General features: G+C 39.4%; 1 protein-coding gene across 1 annotated transcript in view; it reads right to left on the bottom strand.

The window, feature by feature from the left end:
• LOC149297826 (N-acetylgalactosamine kinase-like) overlaps window positions 1-19,410 on the bottom strand; it is a 73,497-nt gene that overhangs the window by 20,432 nt on the left and 33,655 nt on the right. The window contains exons 6-8 of the mRNA XM_089488293.1: window positions 6,460-6,558; window positions 3,736-3,888; window positions 1,473-1,683 (exon numbers count right to left, since the gene is read on the bottom strand). Of these exons, the coding sequence (XP_089344419.1) occupies window positions 1,473-1,683; window positions 3,736-3,888; window positions 6,460-6,558 (463 nt within the window). The remainder of the gene's footprint in view (window positions 1-1,472; window positions 1,684-3,735; window positions 3,889-6,459; window positions 6,559-19,410) is intronic.

The raw sequence follows: 19,410 nt of genomic DNA, 5'->3' as shown, positions 1-19,410 counted from the left end.
AGTCAAAAGAGTCATAGTTAAGCCATGTCTCTGACCACACCTCTAAAAGTAAAACGGACCCACTTCATTTTTAAATGTTGGTAAGTATGGACTGGTACTGATACTGGGAAAAACACAGAGATTGGAGCAATACATGGAAACGAAAGATGGAGATACACTATATGACCAAAAGTATGGGAACAACAGACCATCATGCCTATATGAGCATGTTGGACATCCCATTCCAAAACGGTGGGCATTAATAGGGAGTCCCCCTCTTTGCAGCTATAACAGCCTTTGAAGGCTTTGCACGTGATTTTGAGCGCATCTGCAGTAAATTGTGCCCATTCAGGCAAAAGAGCATTAGCAAGGTCAGTCATTGGTATTAGATAAGAAGGCCTGGCTCGCAATCGGTGTTCGATGGGGTTGAGGTCAGGGCTCTGTGCAGGACACTCGAGTTCCTCCACACAAAATTCATCCAAACATGTCTTTATGGAGCTTGCTTTGTGCACTGGTACACAGTCATGCTGGAACAGGAAAGGGCCTTCCCCAAACAGGTCCCGTTAAATTGGAATCATACAATTTGTTATCCACTTAATTAATTTCTTATCTAAAGTATATTTGTATGCTGCATCATTAACATAACCCTTTACCGAAAGTAAAGGGCCCAAGTCTCGAAAAACAGCCCCAGACCACTATCTCTCCTCCAACAAAGTTTGCAGTAGGCACTATGGATTCTGGTAGGTATCTTTCTGCTGCCAAACCCAGATTCGTCCATCAGACTTCAGACAGTGAAGCATTATTCATCACTTCAGAGAACCCATTTCCACTACTCCAGAGTCGAGTGGCAGTGTGCTTTGCACCACCTCAGCTGATGCTTGGTATTGTGAGTAGTGATTTTTGGCTTGTGTGCAGTTGCTTGCCCATAGAACCCCTTTCATGAAGCTCCCGACCCAAAGAGCTTATGCTGAAGTTGCTTCCAAGGCAGGCTGGAGTGAGGGTTGCTACAGAGGACAAGCGATTTTTACACACTATGTGCTTCAACTTCATATAGCGTATGAACAGAGAACGGGAGCTGCACATAGGAGAGTGGCGGAGAAATGGAAATGCACATATCTGAATAAGAGCAGACTAGTTCCATCCAAAATGTTACTTTCTAGCCAATTGTTCTTAAATTGTTAACAGGCCAACCTTAAGTAAGTAAAAAAGCATTTGTATAACTTTACTGTGAAATTTACTTAACACACAAAATTTTTTTGGTACCTATATACAGCATTTCTCATGCCATACACAGGCATCATTAATAAGATGTATTAATGATTAAAACATTGTGTAATAATGACATTTTGATGTGAAATTCCAAGCTGAGAAGTCACATGAATTATTAAACTTCTCAGCGTTTATTTATATTGAAAGACCATAGCGGTCATGGAAAAATCCCATTTCCTATACTGTATATCTAATATAACATGCAGGTTGATCCTTAGGCTTACCTTCCTGTGTGTTTTGGCTCAGGACTGTTGCACGAAGCTCATCTAGGCTTATTCCCAAAAACTCACAAACTTCTTCACGTGTATATGGTTCTGGATGAAGAACTTTATCAACAACCGCAAGCATGTCTTCCAAAGTTACTCCAAGTTTTTCTTGCAGATCTCCCAGTTTCATGAGGTCTCTCCAGGCTAGTCCTTTGGACTTTGCTAGTATCTAGAGATGGAGTAAAAAGTGAGGTAGAATATGCAGAGCCTTAACTACCGATACACTGATACTAAGGCAATGACAATGCTTCTTAAAGAGGGTCTAAAGTGTAGCAAAATTGCTTATGTTAGGCCTTTTCTTTACCATTGTCCCAAAGTCCATTTCAAGCTCATGGTACTGCCCCTGGGAATTTGGGCATGTTTGTTATAGAACGATGAACACCACATATCTAACCATATTCATCAAAGGTTTCTTGAGTAGAATGCAGTTCATCTGCATACAAACCAACTTGTGATTTACATAATGAGTTTTTTAACGGCATGTAGGGTCCAATTTCAAATAAAAAATACTTATTTTTTTGACTGGGTAATTAAGATAATAGACCAGGGAGGAGTTGTTGATCCTCAGGGATCAGTATTGTGACCCATCATTTTTTTAAATAATAATAATTAGTAATATTACAGAAGGTATGGTGAGGTATGCGGATGATACCATGATACCTAGATATATATATATTTTGAATCCATTTTGCACCCCAGTGCCTTTTTCTTCATTCATTCATATTTCATATCGTTCCTCCTGCTCTGTCTGCTTCTACGGAATCAGGCATCATACTTTGTGAATTACGAGGCAACTATCGACAAGTATGAACATCAACTTCCATTAAAAATAGCAGAATTCCGATATAATTCGGGCTTGTAATCCTAGATTGTCTCTTATGTCGTATGTTACTATACAAGGGGCCTATTAGTTAATTGTATTGCCGTGATTTATTCATTTAAACATTTTGCAGCAACAAATTCATGATATTATATCCTGCGATTATCATAATTACTTTTACTGCAAACATCATGACAGTAAAATACACTTTGCACGGACACGTGACAGACAGCTGAAATGACTACTTCATATGTTTACCTACAAATGTCATGTTTTTTATTAAATATATTGAATGTTAATGATTAATGCTTTAATAACATCTGTAGAAGACTTCATCTCCTTTCTTCAAGTAATTGTCTCAAGCTTTCCTTTTACTTTGATGCTATATTAATTGAGCTGTAATTGTAATAAGATAAAAGCTGGGCAAAGACAAAGATTAGTCATTGTAAAGATGTCCGACATGAAAGTCAAGGAAAATCATGAGACATTAGAGATGTGTTTAGAAAATACAATTATGCAATCTTTTTACTCCAGCAGAAAGGAAACAATACTACATATGCTCGAGCATAAGACATCTGGAGGAAAATGACTGACTGTCACAGTTTATAGCATTATTACACTGATTTATTAAAACTACCTCTACATTTTGTTGATTTCCCCAATGTAACTGTTTTTGCAAAACATTTTACTTTAAAAACAATGTTTCTCTGTGAAGTGTATACCCAGCAGGTAGCTGCTTACCCAGGAGGTAACCACAAACTGCACATGGGAGCCGTGGACCTCCATGACAAAAGGGGCCTCTTGACAACCACTCTACGAATACACGCAATGCATGTACACCAAAAGATATACGATCAAACGAAACTAGTATGTATGTATGAAGTGCACACCAGAAAAAATGACCTTGAGTTATTCCCTAAAAAGGAATTGGACTACTCCTCAGCTTTGCAAGCATTACTGTGGTTGAAGTCATCTGGGGCATTTGGTACATTTATTATTATTATTTCACAATATGCCATTAGGAAGCCTATAAGGTATTTCCTATGATGCACCACAGATGCATATGCTCCTTTTTAATAGATACTCCCTTTACCGCTTGGTTATTCTGATCCCTTTGATTTGATCTATTCTGATCCCTGAACATTTTGTCTATCCCACCATAGCCTATGTGCACTCAACCTCCCTTCCCATTCAGAAAAAAGAATCATATCTGCCCATGATTACATGGATAGATACCCCTTACATCTATATAACAAGCATCTGAATGGCTAGTATTATTATTATTAATATTATTACTACAACACCTTGCTGTTTGAGTTCCATGTGAAGTTGCCCTGATGTACACATGGATATACATCAAAAGACACAAACATGCAGTGTTTCATCTCGTAACTGCTGTACCTTGGTGGCCAAGCGACATTCCACAACCCGTATATTGAAATGGGCAGTTGCTGCTTTATTCATTTCGACACAACTGTTAGCGATCACAAAAACGGCACCCGCAGGAAGCCTGACATCAGTTGCTCTTAGAGGACTGAACTCTATCAGCTTAGCCTGTCAACAAAAAAAACAAGAAAACAAAAATTGTTCAGTGTTATCTCTTAAGGAAAAGATTTGTCATACTTACAAGATTTACACAAAACACATATCTAAAGGAGCTCCTGGAGATGAAAGAAACAATTACAGACACCACATCCTACAGATCAACAGCCCTCATAAAATACTTGGAAGTGGATTCCACAGCAGGGGCAGTTTAATTTCCACTGCTCTGTTAACCTCCAGCACTTCTACTGGAAGGCTGCTCCACTTATTTACCACCCTCCTAGTAGCACAGTTTATCTCATTAAAACTAAGCCTTTGGTCCACTTCTCCCATAAACACTAAATCATTTTAATAAGTCCTTTCTAGACATTTTCCAGAATAATATATGTTTCTGGAGATTCAGTCTCCACAATGGCGACTCTACATGAGGTCTGACCAGTCTGCCACACCTTACATCCAAACTGCATTATTTTACATTTATCAACATTATACTGGTAAATATTTCTGAATTCTTCTAATTTACTTAAATCTAGACTTGCATAAACATGTTCCCTTTTAGATACATGTAAAAATCTGTGTGTCAATGTACTTGAACTCTGTTTCTGTCCTAATATTAAACAATACACTAACTACACTTGTGTGTAGTTAGTAGTCTGATTCATGTACCTCCTTTGATGAATAATTTATTATGACTTTCTATTACATTGGCTCCTCTACTAATAGTCAGACAATGTATTGTTTATTTATTGTGTATTAAGAGTTCTGAATACCTCTTGAGTCAATAGTTAATTTGTAGCCAAAGTCCATAACAATCACCTTTTCTTTTTATATTGTGTTCTCCACTGGTGACCTCTCATTCTCCCCCAGCATGCTGAATGGGTTCTCTGTGGGTTTTCCTGAATCTCTAGGGATGGGTTGACCCTGAACAAAGAACGCTAAGCTCAAGATAGGGGCCCTCAAAAGCCCACTATTCTTGCCAGAAACTTAAAAAAAAGTATTTCGGGTAAAAGTACCATAAGGCTAGATGGAAGCTCCTCTTGCATCTGTGTAAGTATTTATTATGTATGCATTAAACACCCCATTAAAATAAATAAAAAAGTAATAATTTAATTGATGAGGTACGGTACATATTTATCAATTCTAATTGCTAAATGTGGCATAATTACCATAGAAACAAGGAGAATTTTGGGCTCGGACATGACCTAGTTTGGCTTTAGGTACAATCTGTTGCCATTTTTAAATCACATTAAAATGTCTCATATTAATTGTTATTCAGAAGGCAGACACATAAAAACGGAAAATACAATCTCTTAAAAAAAGGTTATTCTCAGAACACAATGGTATTTTATGCGGACTGGCACCTACATGAAACAGAATGTTACATTGAACCACTTTAGATATTGTGTAAGTTGTTGGTCATGAAATCCCCTTTAATTTTATAATTTCTAAGTGCTCTGGGGTATAATAACAAAACTATGAAATTCAAGCAATAATTATAACTAAATCTTCTAACAGCTGCATTTTTATAAACACATTTAAGCAATCCCTGTGCCCTAAAGCTTCCATTTTCTATTGTTACCTAGTCACGTAGGGTGCCAAGAGACATAAGCACCTGTTTAGTTAATAAAGGTTCACTGAGGCTGCGTTGTTGGCATAGCTTCCACAAGAAGGACAGTCCCTTATAAACATTATATATTATTATATGTGCTTGTGAACAGGCTGATTTTAGGGGGGGGGGGGGTCCAATGGAAAATAAATTTTTTCTCCTTGCGCATAAAATACTATGCTGTGTTTAATTCTAAAAAACTTAGTTTTATCTCATTTTGCTGTAATTAACATCCTGCAGACCTGGAGCCTATAGTTGGGATGACTCTCAAAGACCACACTGAGCTGATTCTCTATGGCAATGCTATTGAAGTCTGACTTGTACAATCATGACTTTCATTAGTCATGCTGGGTGGTTGATACTGTGCCATTTTATTGTATACTACAAAGCAATTTGATAAGCTGTCTAATGTTTGTCTCGTAGAGTGGGTAGCACTAACACAACTACAACACATACAAATGGCCAATATGCAGCTGTCTGAAAACATGTTTCAGACATTTTATTATGCAAAAACTAGAACTGTTTTTTTGGGGGAGAGATATTAAAGCAAAATACGTATTTTTTCAAAATAAGTTTTATGTTAAACTATTCATCTTTAGTTATACATTCTGCTGAGCCAAATCATCTCTTCCAGGAAAGCTCCTTATCATGCATACTGAAGCTGGCATATAAATTACGAATAAAGCTCTGTGTACAAATTCTGCATACAATATACCTCTGTATTCCAACTTCAGAACTTCGCTTCTGGAAAAATTGAAGTAAAGTATTATTTATAACAAAATAGGGAAAGCAAAGTTTTTTTCAGGCTCTGTCCATTATCCTGTTGAATGGCTGCATTGTGGGATTCTCTAGATTTCAACGCTTTCATGACTGCAATTTGGGATGATTTGGTTTGTAGCAAAAAAAGCGTTGTTTATGAATTGTCAAGCAATTGTTCTAATTCAGGAAGAACACAGACTACCTTCTAAGTAACCTACCGTTCCTTCTTCTGCAAGGAATGAAATGGATTGGTCCATGCCACCTCCTTCTGTGCCAATGTAACGCTCACATCTTGCACAGGTTTCTGCAAGTTCCACCTAAAAAGAAAGCTTATGGTTAGAAAAAGCTTTAAGGTTCTTCATGACAAACACAAGATAATTCAACCTCACATCTCATGTGTTTAATAAACATAACCATTGTAGTGGCCTTCGCTTCTTTAGTGGAACATCTCATGTTAAGAGCTACATTATATACATTGTAAACGACTAAAGACTTTCCTGTATTATTTCTCATTACAAGCACACCAGCCATGCATTGAGAATGCAATTTATATCGGTCACAATCGTGTGTGTATTCTATCAGTCAGACAGTGTACATAAATATTTACGCACAGAAGCTGTTGGACTCAACGTAGGCAGACAGCGTTCGCGAAGAACGTCAATAACACATCAAAACTCATTACCGCAAATCAAGAACACTTACTCAATTGTTCTGCAAGGTACATGAAGAATTTGTCAAGAAACCCCACAGTGTTATTTTCACATCATACCATCGTCCATAAAACATGAGTGAAAAGGACATTTGGTACAGAACCTCCTCCCACACTTTGTGGATTGTGCCTATTTTCGAAGCCAACAGATGTGCGAGAAGAAGATACAATTAAGTGCAGAGCCGGACATAAAATTCATAATGTTAACTTTTGCCAAACAAATATAATCTTGGATCCCTCATACATTATGCAAACTCAATTATATTTTTACTTGACAAAGCATGTGATCCTCTTTTTATGCAAGTTCAAGTGACTCACGTCTGCTTGAAGCCTACATGGTGCACATCTAGATTTATCAAAGGTGGACACCCTAATGCACAACATCATTTTGTTTTTCTGATGATATTTTAACTTAACGTAATTAAGATTTGTAAAATGTGTATTAACTACAATTGGGATAATTAAGTGTATTCCCTATCCTGTGGTTATGTATTTGTGAGAAGGGAATAGGGGAATGACTCAAATACCAAAAATACCATTTGGTTTGCTTTAATTGAACTATTCTATTTCATATTATACACTTATAAGTGAACGTGTATGTTTGGGTGTGATAGGTCTCTCAATGGAGGTATAAACATGATAGAAAATACAACAGTATTATACTATATTATACTATAATATTGTTTTGGATGAATCCAACAGATATTTAATACAGACAAAGGACAAGTATAAATAATGTACACTGTTATGTGGACTAAAGCCATCTGGAAAAGGTGCTATTTGCAAAACTAATATACCAACACAATGTCAGCCTGCCTAATGCCATCACACACCAATATTAGGAAAGATAGCAGCCAAAATAAAAAGACTTTTACAGGAAGGCTGTTCCGCATATTCACCATCCTTGTACTGACACAGTTTAGTTTGTTACAACCAAGCCTTTGATTGCCCTGTCCCATAAACTCTGAATCATTTAGTAAGTCCTTTCTAGACATTTGCCAGCATAAGTTTCCGGAGATACAGTCTCTACCACGGTAATTAGAGAAGAAAGCAGCATATGTACCGATTATATATATATATATATATATATATATATATATATATATATATATATATATATATATATATATATACACACACACACACACACACACACACAGTATATATTCTTAAAAGTACGGGTTGTACAGAGCACTTTTCAAATTGACTCATCCAGTTCATATGTTTGCAGTCACAATATGATACATTATATGCAATTCTACAATACATAAGCGGATTTATAACTGTTTCGCACTTCCCAGCATTTCTAATGAGGGGGTGTGGTCTGGGTGTGACTAGGGGAGGGGCTCCACAAGATTTGTGTTTTATCTATTTATGTAATTGAGTGACAGACCGAGAAGATGAATGTTGAATTTTAGTTAATAAAACTAATTTCATGTCCTTTGTATACACATTATTGTGACTTTCAGTGCGACAGAACGCTGTGACACCCTCATGCCCACATTCTGAGCTTCTAGAAAAGAAGGACAACCCTGGAGGAAAGAAGGACCCTTGGGAGGTATACCTGTCTCAAAGGTTACACTTTACAGTACCATACTCTAAATAAACCTATAAAAAGGTTGGGGAAGGAGAACAGGAGAGGACATCAGGGAAGGAAATTATGCCACAGATTCCACAACTTTAAACCAAGTATCTCCAAAACAATCACACTGATGGCAACACTAGGGCATTAATGTTAAAAGCTGTGAAAGTTTCAGTTCTAATTATCAGCACTGATATTGGGGACACATGCTTGCAAAAATCTGTTATAGATAATTTGAAACAAAGAGCCAAGAGTTTACAGAATGAAAAGAAAAGCTTTTTGTTGTAATCACATGAATACATTTGAAAGCTTTTGCTTTTTATTTATTTACGCTTTTGTTGGAAAGGTGGTCTTCGAGCAATGAAGGATTTATGGATTGCAACATTCGTAATACGTCTCATGTACATGAAATATACAAATGCATACTGTAATTGTAAATATAAATAACATCTCATGGCTTGCCTTGCTTTCATGTGCTAGGAGTATGTATTCTCAAGGGGAGAGCGCAATCAGTTGTTTGTAAGCTGTAAGCATATCTTGCGTATGCAGTTAGGAGCAACCTTTGATCTTTAAGATTTATATAAAAAACAACTCTTTTGTTTGTTCAAAAAAATCTGATATTCTAGTAATGATCCATGTATATATGTTTCCAGGTAACCAGAGTAAAAGCGGTACAGTCCCCAGTGCAGAGTTCCTGTCCGCCCCTATGTGACCAAAAGTATGTGGACACCTGACCATCACACCTATATGAGCTTGTTGGAAATCTGGTTCAAAAGGGAGGATCTGACAACACATTATGGCCACTGTCAGTGACTAGGAAAATTGAAAATACACATTTGAGTAATATGAATATGTTTGTTTAGACATCCCTAAGGCAGTAGGTTTATCAAAAAATATTTGTTCAGCAGCTCCTGCCAATCTGATTTCCTTTTTTAAATACAAAATATATAAAACATGTACTATTGTTGTTTATTGATTTTATTGTGCCATCATATCCTGCAGCACCGCACAATGGGTAGTACATAACAAGTAGTGCATCACATAATAATCTCCTGTGACGCAATTGCTTTGTACATGTGGGATGAAAAAATAAAAATAAAAAACAATAGTGCAATATAGTCAAAAAAATAAGAAAATATGAATGTGATGTGGATGCACTCACAAACACAGCTGATGTGGGAGGCTCTTCAGAATAAAAAATTTATTTCTTCTATTAGTCTAAATTTGAATAAAAATAGAAAAGACCAAATGGTGCAATATCTTCCTGCAGTGTTGAATAAATATCAGAATGCACTTACAGGATCGTGGAAGTAAAGAGGCACTTCAACTTAAAAAGTCCGAGGGTCAAGGGAAAAGATCCCAAAACTGCTCCTATCGGATGGTACCCATTGCGGATTAAAACTTTTGAACCGTCAATTTTCTCCTGAAGAAGCCAATAAGGCGAAACGCGTTGAGAAGCAGAGTAGAAAAAGGACTTTACGGTACCATCCGATAGGAGCAGTTTGGGATCTTTTCCCTCGACCCTCTGACTTTTTAAGTTGAAGTGCCTCTTTACTTCCACGATCCTGTAAGTGCATTACATCTGCCCTACATCAGACACTGTATTAGAAATGGTTAATACGCGACGGTCAGGCTAGTAAGAAATAATTTTGATGCGTGTATTCCTAGTTTGTACAAGTAGAAGCCTTTGCATGATCACAACTCTTGCAGAGTATAAAAAAACAATTATTGATGAGCATTCACATAAATACTTATGAAAGAAGCTAAACAAATAATGTGTTTCGAGGAAATCGAGGGCATAATGTCAGTCAGCATTTTTCATTACAGTAAAACATTATACATTGTACGGAGATTGTACAGATATGAGCCAATTTACGGACAAAATTAAAAAACCTAAGTATAAAGGGAAAAAAACATATATGTTTCAAGGGTTTCATATAAATAGCCATTCAAAATGTATATGGCCAAACTTGCATGGCAACATAGGGAATCCTGTTTATCAATGAAAAAAGTATTTTTTGCGTGTTTTCTGACAATTGCTTGAAGTGTAGTACTTTGTACAGAAGAACAGAGGCATTTCCAGATTTCCCCAAAACGTCTCCAAGTGCCTAAATATGACTTTCTGTAACCAGAACTGTACTTGTGAATGAAGCATAACATCACTTTACCAGAAATAAACCCAGGGTTGATGACCTTATGGTTTAATCAAACTAAAATTTGCTTTGCCACAATTTTTCTTGATTTCATTTGAAATGCATGCTTTTACTTGTAAGCAAAACTCTAATAACGCAAAAGAGGACATCTCAGTCTTGTACATTCCAGCGGTCGGTAGATGCAGTGTCTTGTCTGATTAAAGACTTTTTGCTCTTGTTCCAAATGTTCTGATTAGTCTGTGGTGCCAAGCATTGTTAAGCAGTCAACAAGTAGAAGGCTTACTGCTGGAAGTGGTACCAATATTTCCAGCAATTTCTAATGCGGGTCAATGGCTTGATTTGGGAATTTTAACAAAAGAACTTGAGGTTAGGTTGTTCAGACTGTGTTTGGATTACTATAGATAAGGTATTCCAACAACTCTACAAGATAAGACTCAAACAAAAAGAATGTACATTTCAGAAGTTGTAATTACAAAGCTTGAATCATATTGCTATTTTTCTGCCATTGCAGCATCTAATTGTTGGAAGCTGAGAGTGGAATAAGAGTTTATAGTGTAAAATAGATATGTTAACATTTTATTTTTAACATTTAACAAAATGCAAAGTGAGTAATCAGAGGAAAAATCTAAATCAAATCAATATTTGGTGTGAGCACCATTTGCCTTCAAAACAGCATCAATTCTTTAGGTACATTTGCACAAAGTCAGGGATATTGTAAGCATATAGTTAGGTGTATGATTAAACACTTATAACCAACACATGCTAATGATCATCAATTTAATATGTAGGTTTAAACACAATCATAACCTGAAACAGAAACAGCTGTGTAGGAGGAATAAAATTGGGTAAGGAACAGCCAAACTCACTAACAAGGCGAGGTTGCCGAAGACGGTTTAATGTCAAGAGTCATACACCATGGCAAGACTGAGCACAGCAACAAGACACAAGGTGGTTATACCACATCATCAAGGTCTCTCCCAGGAAGAAATTTTAAGGCAGACAGGGGCTTCCAGATGTTCTATCCAAGCTCTTTTGAAGAAGCACAAAGAAACAACTTTGAGGCCTATAGACGCATCCTTTGCAATCAAAAGATGTCCAGCAGTGCCATCAGCTCACCATTGGCAGAAAACAGTGGGACCCGATACACCCATCTACTGCGCAGAGTAGCCTCATCACAAGTGGTCTTCATGGCAGCCAAAACACATACTTCTGACATGATAAAAAGGCTAGGCGACTCAACTATTTCCAAAAACACAAGAACTGGGCTGCAGAAGGCAGTTTTGTTCACTGAAGGACTGGAGAGCGGTACAAGAATGAGCGCCTGCATTTCTGCAAATGGAGTTGGGTATTTGGTCACAAGTAATGGCCTCCTCAATGTGGAGTACTACAGGCAGACACGTGTTCATGCTCTGAACTCTGTGTGGGGCAGGCAGATATAGATGTGTCTGGTTGTCTGTCTGCTGCAGCTTTAGGCTTCATCCCTGGTGCCACCTGCGAAAACGAGGCAAGACTCCCCGCAAAACGAACAAAACAAAGCAAAAAAGCTTAGAATTTGCGTTCGTATTTCGTGGGCTCATTCAAGTTCTCTTATTCTCATTTACTCTATCTCTCACACTCTTTGAATGTCTCCCTATCTTCTCTGCCGATTGCTTTGCCCCCATGTCTCGCAGCTCTGCTACTTCTGTAGAATTTTCTTCTTGTTCTTCTCACTTGTCTTCTTTATTCGTCAGCATCTCTGGACGCAACTTCCCAGTGTACATCCGCCAAAATCCCATTTTTGCGGGAGTAAACCCAAGGAGGTCATGTCCGCTGAGATGTTGGATAAAAACGAAGCTATAAGAGAGAAGAACAAGAAGATGATGCTAGAGCAGAAACTGAGCTGCAAGACACGGAAGCAGTCGGTGGAGAAGGTCGAGAGAAATTCAGAGACTGTGGGAATGAGAGTATGTGAGAGTGAGTGAGCGTGAATGTGGGTATCGGACAATGAATTTTGTTTTCGAATTTAAATAGCCCCCTGATTTTCATCTGAACTGAATGGGCAGGAAACTGAATTGTTTTAATTGATTCTTAGTAGATTTAAAAAAAAAAAAATATATATATATAATAATGTGTATGTTTATACGTATGTTTACAAAAAACAAAGGAAATGTCAACATATCTATATAGCCCTATGGTATAAAATTGCTTGTGTCCTGAAGGGGTTAATGTTCAAAACAAACTTAACTTGGCAATTAAAGGCTTGGCTTCAGTAAACCTTAGTAATAAGACATTTAAAGTTTATGATCACCTTCATCAGAAACACTGATGTGCCATCAACACTTAAAACATGTGGATGAACCCTGTAAACTGCATATCAAATTGAAGTCTAATGACCCTTTCCATCTGTTTCTGGTTTGCATGGTGTGTTTACAATTCGCCCCACTCCTACATATACTCTGCAAGATAATAGTGCATCTCATCAAAAATGGGACAGATTTTGCCATAAATCACATATGCTATCCACATAAAGTCATAACATTATAAATTAGGGCCTGATATTATCACCGCTCTATCTACTCTCTATTGCAGAGGTTTCTGTTGGATCAGAGGAATTGAAAGTACTTTATGTATTCAAATGAAAAGACTACGGCTACATGTAACAACTGCTTAATGGACATGGAATTTCCGCTGTGGTGGGAAGTGTGCCTAAAAATGTTGTAACTCTTTATATAGACAATAAAAAGCCAAGAGCAGAACGTTTTTGTCTCTAATAATAGATGCACTATGACATCATTCTATGGTCCACATATTGACACCATTTTGCCATCTTAGGCAGCTTTCTTTTTTGTTAAATTACATTTGAGGGATGTTCATGTCACAATATGGACTTGTATGAAAGTAAATTATAGACAAACACTTAGTATTAAATGTAAACATTGATGCCATTGCTTAGATACAACATCTGGCTGTCCTCTGCATAAGCTGTACCGCAAGGCCGCCATCAGATGGTAAGCCCTGTCCTAGTGTCCCAGGCCCAGTCTACCTGCTTGGTTGCAGGGATGCTACCAGTGTGATCACGTAATGTGCATTACGTGACTCCGCAGTAGTAGAGACAATGGTGTAAAGGAGGCCTAACACCAACTTCACCAACTTCTTTGGCATATAACTAGGCTGGTGTTGATGACCCCACTTCCTCAGGCCTAACATGCTGAGTCTGAGCGCAGGAAAATGACAGGGCTCAGACAAGGTGTGAGGACATGGAAGGAGCAGAAGAGCTGGCACTGGCCTACCCCCTCCTGAGCCAACAAAGGTAGGTCATGTGTGCATAAGTGTAAATACGGTAGTATGTCGCTATATGTGTGTATAGGTCAGTAGGTGTGTAAATATGTTGCATATTACTGTGTATGGTATTAGCATGAGTGTGCAGATCAGTATGTAGTGTTAGAGTTTGTGCACTGGTGCATGGGGTTAGCATGCCTATGCATGAATGTATAGTATGTGTGTTACTGTAAGGTATTAATGTTTAAGAGCATGTGAAGTTATGCGTCTGTTACAGTATGGTGTTAGAGTGTGAAATTGTATGTTAGTGAATAGTGAATGGTGAATGATGCTAGCACAGGTGCATGTGTGGGTGCCAGTGTATAATGTTGGAGTGTCAGGGGTGAGCATACGGTTAGTGGCAAGGAAGATGGAGAGGAGTAGGAGAAGAATGTTTGTATGTAAGTGATCAGTGGTAGAGTGAGTAGGTGTTAAAGCATGCCATTAACCCTATGCTTGCCCCTGTGCTTATGGAAGGATCTTATGGCAGATTGATGGATGGAGCAATAGGTGGGAGAGTGGGATGACATGGGACAGGCTGATGGGAGGGGCAGGGGCCCTATTAATCATGTACTGGGCTCCAATATTTCTGATAGTGGGTCTGCCGTACTGTAAAGTGTTACTTACTGGTGGGCTTGATATTAGAATTTCCCTCAGGACTGAGGGTGAGCAGAAGGATATGGCTGTTGCTCATTACCCTCATTTCTTACAATGTCCGTACACCACCAATTTGTTTAGTGAATCAAACCTTGCTCCATGCTCTTATTTTCCCTCTTACAGTTTGCGTTGACATCCATATGTCCCAGAAGAGAGATCTTAGTGAGAATTATATTTAATGCCAGTGTCTATCTGTGTCAATAAGGAAAATATATACTGCTATATGGGTCTCAGAAAGGAGATACCTTTTATCGGATCATCATAGAAGAAGATGTTCAAAAACTCAGAAGTCTCTTAAGGTGCGCTCCCGTAAGTCCACGTGACTCTATCTTCTTCTATATTAGCCTAATGAAAAATATCACCTTCACCTAAAGACTTCATCCAAAAAAGTACAATATGGCTGCTTCCTGTAGCAGCTGTCATATCTTAGTTAACAGAACTTACCCTAACACAGTGGCGACTCTAGAAACAATATATATGGCGGGCACACAAGATACCACAGTCAAACTGGGGGGGCATTAATAATTTCCAAAAGTAATGTGCTATGGAATTATACTTTTGTTATTGGGCTAAAATAATACTTGATCATTCAACATGGGAAGCCTGAAGCCACAATTGAGTGCGACTAATCCTTGACATAAATATTATAACACAATAAATAACTTTTCCACTAAATGATTTCAGGGCCTTGAACGTTTTGTCCCCTGAAGTCACTACAACTTCAGGAGGGCATTTTATCTCTGGATAAATATAAATTAAATAATTCCTACTGTAAGTTAAGTGCCAGGAAACAAATGACCAAACACACACACCAACACAGGCTCTGTCACACCGACACCCAGACACACACACCAGGACAGGCTCTGCCACACCGACAACCAAACACACACACACCAGGACAGGCTCTGCCACACAGACACACACACACCAGGACAGGCTCTGTCACACCGACACCCAGACACACACACCAGGACAGGCTCTGTGACACAGACACACACACCAGGACAGGCTCTGCCACACTAACAACTGAACACACGCACACCAGGACAGGCTCTGCCACACAGACACAGACACACCAGGACAAGCTCTGTCACACCGACACCCAGACACACACACCAGGACAGGCTCTGCCACACTGACAACTGAACACACACACCAGGACAGGCTCTGTCACACCGACACCCAGACACACACACCAGGACAGGCTCTGTGACACAGACACACACACCAGGACAGGCTCTGCCACACAGACACACACACACACAACAGGACAGGCTCTGTCACACCGACACCCAGACACACACACACACCAGGACAGGCTCTGCCACACAGACACACACACACACAACAGGACAGGCTCTGTCACACCGACACCCAGACACACACACCAGGACAGGCTCTGTCACACCCACACCCAGACACACACACCAGGACAAGCTCTGTCACACCGACACCCAGACACACACACCAGGACAGGCTCTGTCACACCGACACCCAGACACACACACCAGGACAGGCTCTGCCACACCGACACCCAGACACACACACCAGGACAGGCTCTGTCACACAGACACCCAGACACACACACCAGGACAGGCTCTGCCACACCGACAACCAAACACACACACACACACACCAGGACAGGCTCTGCCACACAGACACCCACACACATCAGGACAGGCTCTGCCACACCCACATCCAAACACACACACACACCAGGACAGGCTCTGACACACTGACAACTGAACACACACACCAGGACAGGCTCTGCCACACCAACACCCAAACACACACCAGGACAGGCTCTGCCACACCAACACCTATACACACACACCGAGGACAGACTCTGCTACACTGATAACCAAAAACACACAAACAGCAGGACACAATCTACGTCACAGACGTCTACATAAGGATGGATTTTTCACACTGCATTGTCGTTTATACCCCCCTTAGTGTTTTTGCCCCTTGTGTATTGATGCCCCTGCTGCCCATATATATTAACATTAGCCCCAGTTGCCGACAGCAGGTATAGATCAACACAAACCAAGCTTTGCATGTATAGATCAACTGAAATTCACTTGTGATCTCAAATAAACAGAAACAGACATACAAATCCTGTATTTGCAGGTATACAATAGTATATGAAACGTAGCATTGCAGGTATAGATCAAATAAATACATGGAAACAGCATTGCAGGTATTAATCAACTGAATAAGACATATTAACCCTGTATTTGCAGGTATACATAAATAATGTATGGAAACATAGCAAAGCAGATATGGATCTACAGAATAACACACAACCCCAGCTTTGCAGGTATAGATCAATTGGAATTCACAAAAAAACACAGCATTAAAAGGTATATTTAAAACCCCCTAAATTACACGCATAGATCACAGGTTGCATACCCCAAAGCCAGCCCTGGCATCCACACTGCAATCACACTCCTATCATACCCAGGCAACCAGTAAATGCTGGTACCTAGGCATGATGGGACTGTGCTTGCTGTTAGCAATCACACTCCTATCATGCCAAGTCAGCCAGTACATGCTGGTACAGGGTGGCTGTAAGCGATGTGTAGACCCCATACTGCTGGAAGTATCAATACACAAGGGGGGCAGCTAGCTAGGTTTCAGCATATACTGGCTGACTTGGCATGATAGGAGTGTGATTGCGTCCCAGTAAATGTAGTTCAATACTGATGCTTACTTTTACTGCTGGTAACATTAAGTTTCTAAAGAATTTGCTGAATCATCAAAGAAGACAAAAAAACCCCCTTGCTTTAATGTAGCCCATTTGGTATAAAGAAAACCAATGATCAGTGGAACAAGATGATTTAAACATATATTTGTAACAGGACATGGTCCTGTAAATATTGGATTATTTTGGTTATAGCCTTGTTATTACGGTATATTTTCTCTGTTTTATTCAACATATGTATTTGTTTTTAATGTATAAATTACTGTGTATTTGTTTAGTTGGTTCTAGTTATAATGTTGAACCCGTTTTTTAAGAATATTATTGGGACTGTAACATTTTGTATCTTAACCCTTGTTACCATTTCTATGTGTATTAAATTGATTTACTGTCTGCTCTACATTTAAATGTTACTTCCCTAATCCCTATGTACACCTATGTTGTGTTTTCGTCTTGTATTTGTGAGGAGATTATTCTGGTGCTGGTGTTGTCTGCATAGTCCCTCGCTTTCCTCTTTCCTCTGCCAAAATGGTTATATAAACCATGCAGAGTCCCAATAAAGTGTTTTCTTGCATCCCGACTGGTGTGTCGTGCCATGACGGGTGGTATGGCTCTATGGGAGACGCCTTTTCTCTTGCAGAGAACCTTTACTCTGAGAACCAGAACTGCTACCCATCTTATGGATGGCTTTAGGTACAAGGAAAGCAGCATCGACGGCCAGGGACGTCTCGGCAGAACCCCTGGTTCCCATTCCAATATTCAATGCACACTGAATGATGGATGATCTTCTATTCCAAAATTCCATTCCTGCCAAACACCCATTTTTTATTGCGGTTCTTCTGCTTTGTTCGACAACCTCTCTCGATTTCGGCCTAGATTAAGAGAAATACGAAGCAGCTTACTCCATAACACCCAACTTTTCTACAACGGCAACACAAATCTGATCTTGGGATATTTTAGTTGTTTCACATGAAGCATTAGACATTCTTACTGCTTTCCAGACTCCCAGGGGCATTGCCTGTTTCTCCATTTTTCCCAACTACTTGTACATTTTTGGTGAGTCACCAAACATATAAAACGTATACATTTATTGCCCAGTCCTCATGACCTTACACTTCTAGTTTATTAAAAAATAGACTATTAACCGGAGGCTTGATGTACCATACTGAGCGGTATTATGTACAAAACCAATCTCTGGTGGTATAATTACAGGTTTAGGCTTGAAACTCCCAGTTTTTACAATGCATGCATTGAATAAAACGGGGAATTCTATCCTTTCAAAACACAGTGTTGTGACATAGATTACAGTGAAATAATTTTATGCATTCTATATTTCAAATTCCAAATTGTCATACTGAATTGATGTCAGCTGTAAAACTGCAAAACTCCAAGATTTCACAATTCCAATAGAGTTTCTTACATTGTGGTCATCATTGGTAAATATGTGCTGGAGCGTCTTAACTAGTCCAAAACCCTCTTTATGCACAACACAACAGCCCGCACGAAATTTAAATCACATGGGACCAATGCATGCACAAGTATATTCTCCATAAATTAAAATCTATGGAATTCATGTTATGGATTTATGTGGTAAATCACTTATTGTGGAGGTGTAGCCTTAACCGGCCTTATTTAGGTATTATAGTGTTGATGTATAACCGAGGTCAAAATGCAGACAAATCCGTTTTAGTAGGAACAGGCGTAAAACAGTTAAATTCAGTACGACAGTAGATTATACAATGCTGTGAAAAGTACTATTTTAGATCATCCACGCTACTCGTGGGTACTCGGGAGAAGCACTCCTCACCGGAGCGGGACGCCACGAGCACCCGGGCGACGTGTCCCGGACGGGACCATGACGCCGCGGGTACTCGGGCGACACGCTCCGTATGAGATCCCGTCGCAATGGGTACTCGGGCGACGCGCTCCGAACGGGAGCGCGACGCTGCGAGCATCCTGCCGATGCACGCCGGCCGGGATCGTGACATGCTCCCCCACAAGGAGGGGCCTCCGGCCTCTCAAGGGTCCTGGACGACTGGGACCGATGCCGCAACGGTGTGTCTTCATACG

The sequence above is a fragment of the Sceloporus occidentalis genome, unplaced genomic scaffold (assembly GCF_023333645.1).
Source record: "Sceloporus occidentalis isolate IW3139 unplaced genomic scaffold, rSceOcc1.0.p SCAF_37, whole genome shotgun sequence".
In the NCBI taxonomy this organism is placed as follows: Eukaryota; Metazoa; Chordata; class Lepidosauria; order Squamata; family Phrynosomatidae; genus Sceloporus; species Sceloporus occidentalis.
Note: the sequence above shows the minus strand (reverse complement) of the source record. Positions and strands in the feature narration are given on the sequence as shown.